Genomic DNA, 11408 nt, shown 5'->3' with positions numbered 1-11408 from the left:
TTCATATAATAAGAGGAAAAGAAATTTTGTCTACAAAATAGATTTTTTTATTTAAAGTAAAATATTAAAATGTAAAAAATAAATAAATAAAAAATAAAAGAAGGGTTAGAGATTTAGATTGGTTGCGAGGCCTTATCCAAATGTGGGGCCAATGATAATGCTCACAAAGACATCATTTTTTTTATCTTTTTTTGTAAAAAGGTCATCAACATGAAAGACAGTTTTTTATTTTTCTATTAAATAGAATATGTTGATGTGATTTATTTTTGTAGTTTTACTTTCACTCAGTTTATACCCAGCCAAACAGATCTTTAAGGGGGCGTTTGGTTCGAATTATCCATCGGACCAGATTCCAGGGAATCAGTTTCCCATTAAATTTAAACCATTTGACTCATTTTTGTGAAAAGCCAATTCGGAGTCGTGGTGGCTAGTAGAATCAGGGATTTCAACTAAAATCCATGACTCATTCGGATTAACCTCAATAGGTTAATCCAGGATCGAGTCACGGTTTATTGGGTTGCTATAAAAAAACATGGATTCACTTTGAAACAAAAATTTCGGAGTCCTGCGATTCTCACGGTGAAGCTCGATTGAGGTTTTCCCTGAAACAGAGCGACGGAGGTGAGATTTATCGACCTCTTCCTCTTCTTCTTCTTCTTCTTCTTCTTCTTCTTCTTATTTTTTTTCTTTCTTCCTTCTCTTTTTCTTCTTCTTTTTATGTGTTTAGGGTTTCTCACGTTTACCTTCTGTCCATGATAGATGCTCGCATTTGAGAAGATTGCCTAAAATCGAGTTTATTGAAGGTGAGATTTCCCCTCTTCTTTGTATTCTTGGCCTACATTTGTGTTTTATTAAGATTATTGAAGTTCGGTTTCTATTTTTCAGGTTGTAAACTTCATAACTAGGATTTACCCTCTTTCCAAATCAGACGATCGACTCCGAGGTTTGAATCTGCAAAATCGAAGCTTGATTTAAGGTGAGATTTCCATTCTTATGTGATTTTTTCTTCTTCGTATGCGTGTTCTTAATATTATGGAAATTCGGTTTCCATTTTTTCATATTTTCTTTCTGTAAAGAAATTTCTGTTATTCTGTAACTTCCTTTGGAATGTATGGAATTCTGACTAGGTTTTGATCTCTTTTTCTTCTCTGCTTCTCTATAAAACTATAATGTTTGCTTTGGTAATCTCTGTTACTTTGCTTTGTAGTTGTCTCTGTTTTGATATGTGAGCTTGAGCGGGGTCAGGTTTGTATGATGGAAGGAAAAAAGGGTGGGTTTTCAATAGGAGAAGAGAATGTTTTGGTTTTCCTTTTCTGTTCCTGGGCATCTTATTGCTTTTTATTGGAATTGCTTCTTGATCGGTCTGGGTTTTGGAACTTCGCTTAAAGGTGCTAGTTAAAACGCCATGGAACTCTTTATGTCCCTGTGAAAGCAAAACCTTACCTTTTTTTTTTCATTATGTAACATAGACGGTTTGGTTTATGATCATATTTTCCATTTTGCTAATGATTGAGAAGGTTTGGTTTATGCTCATATTTTCCATTTTGCTAATGATTGAGAAGGTTTGGTTTATGATCATATTTTCCATTTTGCTAATGATTGAGAAGCTTTGGTTTATGATCATATTTTCCTTTCTGCTAATGATTGAGACGGTTTAGTTTATGATCATATTTTCTTAGATTCTTTATTTGAACGTTAACTTGACCACATGTAGGAGAGGAATATCTCCATTCTCCTGATCTCCCAATAGGTAGTGTAGAAGTAGAGCTCTATTTGGTTATTGGTTTATTGCAGACGTATTTATGTTGTCAAATACAGCTTTTGTATTTTTTGTTAATCCCCAGGTGTAGCTGAAGATGAAGACTACATGTTACCAGACTGTTTTCAAACAAAAAAGAGTTTGGTGGTTCACTCTGTCTCTTCCCCTCTCAATTACTCCCTTCCCCAGTAGCATTCTGTAGGAATGAACTATGGTCTCCCTCCATAGATGTTGTTTTTACCACCTGTAATTGTTGTAACACCCTTAGGCATTGCTGAACATTCTGTTTTGGCTTCAATGAGTAATTTCATCCCACTATTGATGAAGAGAGCATCGGGGTTCCCCTGAGGCTTGAGTGAATCAAGAAGTCTAGCTGTGGCACTGCTGCCACTTCTATTACTGGTTCTCATTATCACTAACAGAGTGAGTGGCCACTAGGATGGACGGCTGCCTTGTGTTGGAATGGTGGGAATGGGCCACTCCTCCATGATTGCTTTGTTACAAAACTTTACTTTGACATTAATCAAGATCGGAGGAAAGTATTACAAAGGACAAAATAATGAGGATGGGATACAGGGGTTAGCATCAACAAGCTGTTATAGTCAAGGATATCATAGACGTAATCTTTAAGATGTTTTGATAGACCAGAGTATGTCAATTTTTAAAATTTTAGATGTCACATGGACAATTCCCGTGGAGAGATCTTGTGGATAGTTTGAAAAACAGTCATTGAGTATAGTATACCAGTAGTTTGTAAACTTGGAATTTGTTTTTAGTGAAGCTAACAAGTAACCAGCTTATTTTTACACATTTATTTCCGTGGAAATGTTTCCGCAGCATTACCCGATATTGTGGCAATGAACACAGAAGGAGTGTTCAAACCAAATAGAAAGCAAGGAGTGATGGCATAGATTTTAAGTAGGGGTGTCAACGGTCCGGGTTGGTGCGGTTTCGGTCCGGTTCCACCGGTTTCGATGTGACTTTGGAACTGACCGAAACCGACCCATTAAGGATTTATCAGTTTCGGTCCGGTGTCAGCTTCGGTGCGGTTTGGGTTCGGGTTGGTACCGGTTTGGATTTATCAAGTTCATTTTGGTTTGGATCGGTTTTTTAAACCGGTATGGAGCCATTAGGAAACAACCAAATGCTGAACTGCTGAACTTCGGTTTCTTAAATCGATTTGTAACTGGGTTGGTTTTGGTTTTTGGTTTAGTTTGAATTCGAATTTCCATACAAATGTATACAAAACTATGCAAATTTTGATTTTTTTTAATGAATTTTGGAGTGTTTCGGTTTCTTACCGGTTTGGTTTCGGTTTCGGTCCGGGTTTTGAGCCGGTTTCGGTTTGGTTTTGGGTTCATCCGGTTTTCGATGCGGTTCAGTTTGGTTTTGGGGTTGCAATACTCAAAACCGAACCGAACCAATAAGGCTTCGGTTCGGTTCGATCTGGGTTGTTATCGGTTCGGTCCGGCCGATTTTACCGGTTCGGTTTAGGAATTAACACCCCTAATTTTAAGGTTCAATCAATAATGGGACTTCTCTTTCTGTAGGTTGCAGTTGCTCGACTTGGGATCTAAAGCATTGAAATCAGGTTTGATGCCAAAGAACTTGTGATCTTTTGGATAATGGTGATGTTGCCTTGATAGATTTTAAATATATTGCCAGTTATTTTTCGATCTTATGCCTGAATTTTGATGTATATGCTATTATGTAATATAGACAAAGAGAGAGAGAACAGGGGATGGGGGAGTCTGGAAATATAGATATTGTCCATCATCACTTCATAATTTTTCTTTTCCAGTTAGAGGGAAACCTATAAATGATCAGTATAGTCATACAGACTCTAATTCCTTAGATTTATCGACGTCCATCAGACTTCTAATTCCTTAGATTCCAATCTTATGCTCTGTCATTCCATCCTAATAGAGCCATAAGGAGGATATATAAAGAAAGGAGAGAACTATAATGAGGAGGATAAGATACTGATTATTTGATTTGAAAAATTTTCATATACTACTTAATTTGTATCCTTCTTAGTTTTAGGAAATATATTGTTTGTTATGTAAATTTCTTGTATTCATCAAAGACTATGAAACCAATATATAGCTTAATCATATGGGCTCTGAACATGTATTTTTGTTCCTTATATTAATGTGATTCACAATTAAGAAATATAATTGAACGTTCATTTGGCCTCCTGAAGTCAATATTCAAGATCTTAAAAAACCAACCAGAATATCCTCTTCAAAACACAAGCAAGAATTGTGTTGGCATGTGTGTTGTTGCACAACCACATTCTTACACATAATAATGTTGAAGAAGAAGAACGATGGCTTGATGAAGAGGATGAAGAGGTTGAAGAAGATAGTACTAGTACCCAATCGACCCCTCACCAAGTAAATGATGATGTTGAAGATGATAGTTCTGATGGCGATGATCATGTGCTGGAGAATGGTGATTGGGATCTATTTCGAGAACAAATTGCTGATCAGATGTGGGATGATTGGGTTGCAGATGATTTGTCCAACTCAGATTGAGTATTTATGAACTAGAATATTTGTTATTGATTAACTTCTATTTGGAATGTAATTTTGATGTGGACAAACTTAATTTTTGTTTTCATGGTTTGGGATAACTGTATAACTTAAAAAAGCGGGGTTCTAAAATTTTGCATGGTTTGGGATGACTGTATAACATAAACATACTTGGAAGCAATTTTTTGTGTTGTAGGATGCATGTATGTGGACTATTAACTGAATTGCAATGCTAGGTATATGGATTTCCCAATTAGTAATTGTTATTATTGCTTGAAAGTAAATTTTTGTGTTGTATGATGCATGTATGTGGACTATTAACTAAATTGCAATGCTAGGTATATGGATTTCCCAATTAGTAATTGTTATTATTGCTTGTAAGCAAATTTTTGTGTTGTGGGATGCATGTATGAGGATTATTAACTGAATTGCAATGTTAGGTATATGGATTTCCCAATTAGTAATTGTTATTATTGCTTGTAAGCAAATTTTTGTGTTGTGGGATGCATGTATGTGGACTATTAACTGAATTTCAATGCTAGGTATATGGATTTCCCAATTAGTAATTGTTATTATTGCTTGGAAGCAAATTTTTGTGTTGTGGGATGCATGTATGTGGACTATTAACTGAATTGCAATGCTAGGTTTATGGATTTTCTAATTAGTAATTGTTATTATTGCTTGGTTTAAATTTTTATGTTGTGGGATGCATTTATGTGGACTATTAACTGAATTGCAATGCTAGGTTTATGAATTTCCCAATTAGTAATTGTTATTATTGCTTGGTTTAAATTTTTGTGTTGTGGGATGCATGTATGTGGACTATTAACTGAATTGCAATGCTAGGTTTATGGATTTCCCAATTAGTAATTGTTATTATTGCTTGGTTTAAATTTTTGTGTTGTGGGATGCATGTATGTGGACTATTATCTAAATTGCAATATTAGGTTTATGAATTTTCCAATTAGTAAGTGTTATTGATTACTTGGTATTAATGAAATATACTCACATTGTATATGGTGTATTTTGTTAGTTTTGATGTGATGGAACCAACAGGAGATTCTAATAGTAGGTCACGGGACATTGCTTCATGGCCTAGTGCCGTTTCTCATTACATGTTGGAGTGTATATTGAAGCAGTACAAGAGTGGTAAGAGTGGAGATAATGGACTGAAAAATGAGCAGTTCATTGAAATTGCCAACCAACTGAAAGAGAAATTATTTACTAGTTACGACTATGAACAAGTGAGAAACCACTTCCGGATTTGGAAGCAAAGGCTTAGAGCATTGAGTGACCTACAGAAGCAAAGTGGATTGGGTTGGAATGCATCTGATATGAGATTTGATGCTCCTCAACACTTCTGGAATGATTATAGGGTATAATGAAATTTTTTAAATTATAATTTCTATATAATTGTGTTTTTTTTTCTTACTTACAACATAAGCACATTGACATTGTCCTTTATATTGCTAAAAAAAAGAACAAAAGTATTGGAAGGAACATAGTGTGCTCCCAATTCACCTTGAAGTTGGAGCTTTGCTAAGGAAAGAGATGGCAACTGGGAATGATTCAACAGTCCCCTCTGAAGCTGCCACTGAAGTTATGATGGACGTGACAGGTACTCAGGTTGAGGGAATAGGGAACAATGATGGTGTTGACTATGAACCTATTGAAGAAGAAGAAAGTGTTCCTTCCACTCCCATTGGTAGTACCAGCCGTTCTCGAGGAAGACCTCGTGGGTCCGTCAATAGTGGTAGAGAAAAGAGGAAGAAGTGTGCAGCTGAAAAGGTGGTAAGTCCATTGAAATCGATTGCTAACTCAATCGAGAAGATGGTAATGAGTGAATCTCAGTCTGAATTTGGGAGAGCAATTATAGATGTTGTTGATGCCATTCCATACCTCAATTTTCAACAAAAGTTTAAGGCTAAGGAATATTTCATGGCCAATAAGAATTCTGTCATTATCTTCTTGGAAACAAGAGTAGAAGATAGGTGAAATCTGCTTGAGATGTACTTGCCAGAGATTGAGAAGAATTGAGGTGACAAAAGGAAGTGTTTGGACATTCTACGACAATGGTTTTATTGAATAGAAAATGCATCTGTTTGGTTGATGTAACTTTTGGTTTATGTTAAGTCTGTGACAATGGTGGCATGTAGTTTTAAGAAATATTAAGACAATGGTTCTTTCTATGTTCCTCTCTGAATGATTTCAAGGTTTAAGTGTGGACAACATCATTCTTATTTGTCATAATATTTTGGGTTCTTTGGTATGGTATAAATAGGGAGCGCATAGGTGACCCAGATTACTCCATTGAGAAAATTGGTGAGAGAGAGCAAAAATGGCATGTATTTAACACTCTTTGTCCTTATAACCTTCTTAATGATAAGTGATGAAGACAGGTGCATGCAACAATTGAAGAACACAGATGAGGTGAATCTTGATCACATTTTTTTTCTTTTATTTATTTCCTTTCCCACCATTGTATATCAGTTTCAATTCCTGTTTATGAGGTATAAAATTTGTGCCATTGAAGTCTCCTATTTTCTGTCCATCACACTCAGATGAGGGGCGTACTTAATAGTATTTTCTATGCATATTTCCTCTCTTGAAAATGTTTGTGTTAACTTACAAATGACATCGAATATGTCCGCTTGTGCTATTGTAAAGTGTGATTACTGTGGGAAAGGTTGCTCGGTTATCACTTCTAAGTCAGGGTCACATGTTGGAAGGAAATTTTTTAAATGTTCAATGAATTGCCCATTCTTCATGTGGGTTGACCATCTTAAGATGTCTTAGTGTGGGAACGGTCAGTGTAAGGTCAGAACTGCGAAAACAAGTGCAAATTATGGTCGATATTTTTGGTGCTGTCCACAATCAACTGGGGTATGAATTTCTTAAATTTTTTGTTTAATTTTATTTTATTTTTTTTTCAGATGTTTAAGATTTGAATGTTTATTTCCTTGTATTCTTATAAGATGATTATATTTGCTTTATAGGTTGAAAACAAAGGTTGTGGAATGTTCAAATGGATATCAAGTTCAAGCCCAAGTTGTGATACTTACCAGACTCCACCTAGGTCCCTATGCTCAGAAACATCAACTTCATCATTTCCTTCCCCTTCATCAGACTATATCAAAGGATACTTGAACGGTGCAATAAAAGAATCTGAGGGTCATATGAGGATGTTGAGAGATGTTCTTGACGTAGTGTAGTCAAGAAGCTTGATTTAAACAAAAATGTAGGATGAACTTTTTTGGAATTTTTTAGAAAAGAAAAGTCCGAAACCATTGTAATGATATTGAGTTTATTATACATTTTTTTTTTTTTTACAGAAAGACTTAATTAGCATTTACTAGTACCTGGATGAACTCAGTACCATATTATACCTTTACATGCTTATTCTCTCATTTGGTCCTAAGGACCTATATTACTTGTATAAGTCATTGGAGACTATTGTTTCTACCCACTTTGAAGCATATCTATCTCCAAAAACCAAATCATGCGCTGGTTTGGGCAATTTTCAAATCTGAATTATATGATACACGATACCTATTTCGATTACATGAACTACAATACAATCATGCCTTGTAATGTTCTTCTTTTTGTCCTCTTCAATTTACAAAAAAAATAAAAAATAAAAAATAAATAAATTACTGCACTACACTATTAGACTTAATAGTTCACGAGTTCCACTATTTTCTTTTTTTTCGTACTTCCTACATATTACCATAAAAAAGAAAAGGAAAAAAATTAAAAATAAAGTACATGTGTGGAACAAATTTTAGTTTTTGGTTTTGTTTTTGGGATTTTTTTTTTCCAACAGAACATGGGTTCAAAGACTCAAAGGTAACCAAACAGTTTTACACTCAGAATCAATAGCCAGAATCAGGGTAACCAAACAGTTTTCACTTAGAATCAAGTGACAGAATCAGGGTAACCAAACAGTTTTTTTACTAAAAGGAAATTATTCCAAAGAAACTCATTCATATGAGTTAGATCCAGAATCCTGAATCCCTGGAATCTGGTCCGATGGATAATTCGAACCAAACGCCCCCTTATTGGTTCGGTTCGGTTTGGAGTATTGCAACCCCAAAACCAAACCGAACAGCATCGAAACCGGATGAACCCAAAACCAAATCGAAACCGGCTCAAAACCCAGACCGAAACTGAAACCAAACCGGTAAGAAACCGAAATACTCCAAAATTCATTAAAAAAAATCAAAATTTGCATAGTTTTGTATACATTTGTATGGAAAGTCGAATCAAAACTGGACCAAAAATCAAAACCAACCCGGTTACAAATCGATTTAAGAAACCAAAACCAAACCGCACCGAAATCGAAACCAAACAAAAACCGGAATTTCCTTATTGGTTCAGTTTCGGTTTCAGCTTTCCCACACCAAAACCTACTCAACCCGGACCGAAACCGAGCCGGACCGACCGATTGACACCCTTACCTCAAGGCAACCAAACGATTTTTCAAAAAGAAACATAATTCAAAAGAATGTCTATCAAAAGATTGACATTCATATCCAATACATACACCATTTGATTTACCGAACCAAACACCCCCTTAGATTTGCGGCCACGAAAGCTTCTATATTCATGAATTTCAAAGGTTTCTTAGACTTATAAAACCAGGGTTACAAAATTCGGAATCTTTAATCTAATCAGCAAGGTGATAATTCCCATTTGAATTGGTTGGAATCAATCGGAATTTGTCAGACATTGGACTGATCGGTCAGTGCCAATTTCAGTACAAATTAGCCGATTCAATTCTGATTTCAGGTTACCATACGCTTGACAAAATCAGAGTCAATAATTAATGTGTGAATTGGTAGGTAGCTCAATAAGAAGCAAGGTGAGCTAACAGTCAGTTTTGCCACATCTTTGCCCAAGTTCATATCATCTCCATTATATTACGGGGTAGGGGACCTTGAGCCCAACCTCCCCACAAAATCTAGCCGTGCACATCTGACTTCTCTTGATTACTAAATATACACACTCTTTTTATTTTGCTTTTATTTTCTTACCATTTCATTTCTTGTCTTCTCTAGATTTTTTTTTTTTTCTTTCGTTTTCTTTTGTTTTCCTACCTACTAAACACAGCCTAAATGTTTGCGATACAGACATGGAAACTGTAGAACTTCAGCTTCTTTTCACATCGTCCTTCCTATCATTTTGTCTCTTTTAAGATACTGAGAGAGAGAGAAGCTTCTATGTTTATGACAAAAGTAGGAAAAGAATGGTCAATGTAAAAGGAAATAAAAAGACCATCCCCTGTCGGGATCATCTTGTGGGCTATTTATTGTCTATTTCTGATTGATTAAAATTCTTCTCTGTCAGAGCTCTCATTTTTTTTTTTTTTTTGATGAAATCTGTCAGAGCTGTCAATCCCCTTTAAACACATATTATTTCAAGGATCCGTCCCTATACCATATTTGATTAATTACTCTGACAAGTCTTCAAAGAAATTTTCGGAAAAAATAAAATCAGTAGTGAACAAGTCCTTGTAGTCAGGCATGGGGGGCATAGCCAACCCGAAGTCGGCGGATTGTCGATCACCTGCAGTAGCAAAATCTTTCCCAAAATTGGATGACGACCAAGCGGAAGGAGGAGAAGCACAACTCACTCTTACGTCTCTTCTTTTACTCCTTTCTCTTTTGGGCGTCTCCGGAAGCTCAGGAAGCACAAGATCAACCCCTCCTCTGTTCGTCATCATCATCTTCTTCTTTTTCCTGTTTGATATGTCGTTTTGATCATCTTCTGGTTGTGGTTGTTGAACGAGTGAGTTTGAGAGCGATTGTGATATGATCTTACTGGGTGAGCGTGAGTCTCTCTTCCTCTGCTGCTTCAAGGGTTCGGGGTTATTGGATTCTTCTTCCTTTTCTTCTTTCTTGATGAGCCGAAGCATCGCATCTAAGCTGATAAATTGTGGAAGGCAAGAACAAAATGGGGCGGAGTCTTGTTCTTGAGAGAGAATATCCACGCTTTGCGATATGATCTTTCTGGGTTGGCTTCTTTCACTGGGCATCATGGGTTGCTGCTGCTGCGGCGGCCATTCTTCTTCTTGTTCTTCCTTCTCTTCTTCTTTGATGGGTCCAAGCATTGTACTCATGTTGAAATGCTGTGGAAGTGGAAGGCTCAATGATGGGATGGATTCTTGTTCTTGAGGGAGAACATAATCATCTTCACCTGTTTCAGTGGACTTTCTCGTCCTAGGATGTTCGCCATTACTGCCAACAGATTCCTCCATCAGATAGAAACTTTCAGAGAGAGAGAGAGAGGTTCATCGAAGAGGAGAGTGAGAAAGTGAGCGAACGGTATCAGTATTCAGTATTGAAGGAAAAGAGGAAAAGGCAACGAGGCATCCCCTCCATTAAGCATTACCACTACTTGGGCATTTATATGTCCACCCAAGCCTCACTTAATAAAAGTCGCCCATTGTGTTGGAGGAATCTCCAAATACATTTATTATATCTTTTTCATCATGAATTCCAAAGGTTTCTCAGAATCGTTAATTGAGTTGGTCAGGTGTTAATTCCCTATTTGAATCGGTTGGAATCAGTTTGAATCGATCAGAAAATCTGTCAGAAATCGGCTGGATCCATCAATATCGAATCCTATAAAAATCGGCCAATGCAATCTTATCCCTTTCCAGATATTGAACTCAGGATCATTGCTGCAGTTGTCAAGGGAAGTTACACGTACAACACGATAACCAACTCCTTGGAATCACTTAAATATCAATCCTGTTTTCTGAATGGCAATTGCATCTCCATGTTCACTATCAGTTCTCTAAACCTTGGGATCCTAGATTTCTAAAACCCTTGCCTCCATTGCGGACTGTGAAGCGTATTCCATCAGCAAGGGCACTTTTTTTTTGTCGGGTTGGGGGGGTGTTTGGGGCCCAACTGATATCTAATATTATAATAAGTAGAGTAGTGTAATTAAAAGATGACACTTTTTTGGTTTCAAGCTACCATACACTAACAAAATCAGAGTCATGAATAAGAGGCAAGGTGAGCCAACAGTCCATTTTGCCACATCTTTCCCTATGTTCATAACATCTCCATTATATACTGGGGTTTCCTAACCTCCCCAGTTCCTATAGA

General features: G+C 36.5%; 1 protein-coding gene and 1 long non-coding RNA gene across 2 annotated transcripts; both read left to right on the top strand.

Moving 5' to 3' along the window:
• The first annotated feature begins 507 nt into the window (after nucleotides 1-507).
• On the top strand, nucleotides 508-7489 carry LOC122083101. Its single transcript, XR_006141565.1, has 5 exons — nucleotides 508-621; nucleotides 760-803; nucleotides 886-976; nucleotides 3310-3350; nucleotides 7290-7489. It is a non-coding gene; the product is annotated as an uncharacterized LOC122083101 (long non-coding RNA).
• Nucleotides 5265-6489, top strand: LOC122083100. The gene is made up of 2 exons (XM_042650792.1): nucleotides 5265-5669; nucleotides 5767-6489. The coding sequence occupies exons 1-2, from the start codon at nucleotides 5310-5312 to the stop codon at nucleotides 6286-6288; spliced, it is 882 nt and encodes a 293-aa protein (XP_042506726.1). The 5' UTR covers nucleotides 5265-5309; the 3' UTR covers nucleotides 6289-6489.
• Nucleotides 7490-11408: the final 3919 nt, after the last annotated feature.

The sequence above is a fragment of the Macadamia integrifolia genome, chromosome 7 (genome assembly GCF_013358625.1).
Source record: "Macadamia integrifolia cultivar HAES 741 chromosome 7, SCU_Mint_v3, whole genome shotgun sequence".
NCBI classification, from domain to species: domain Eukaryota; kingdom Viridiplantae; phylum Streptophyta; class Magnoliopsida; order Proteales; family Proteaceae; genus Macadamia; species Macadamia integrifolia.
This window is presented reverse-complemented; position numbering and strand designations above follow the sequence as displayed.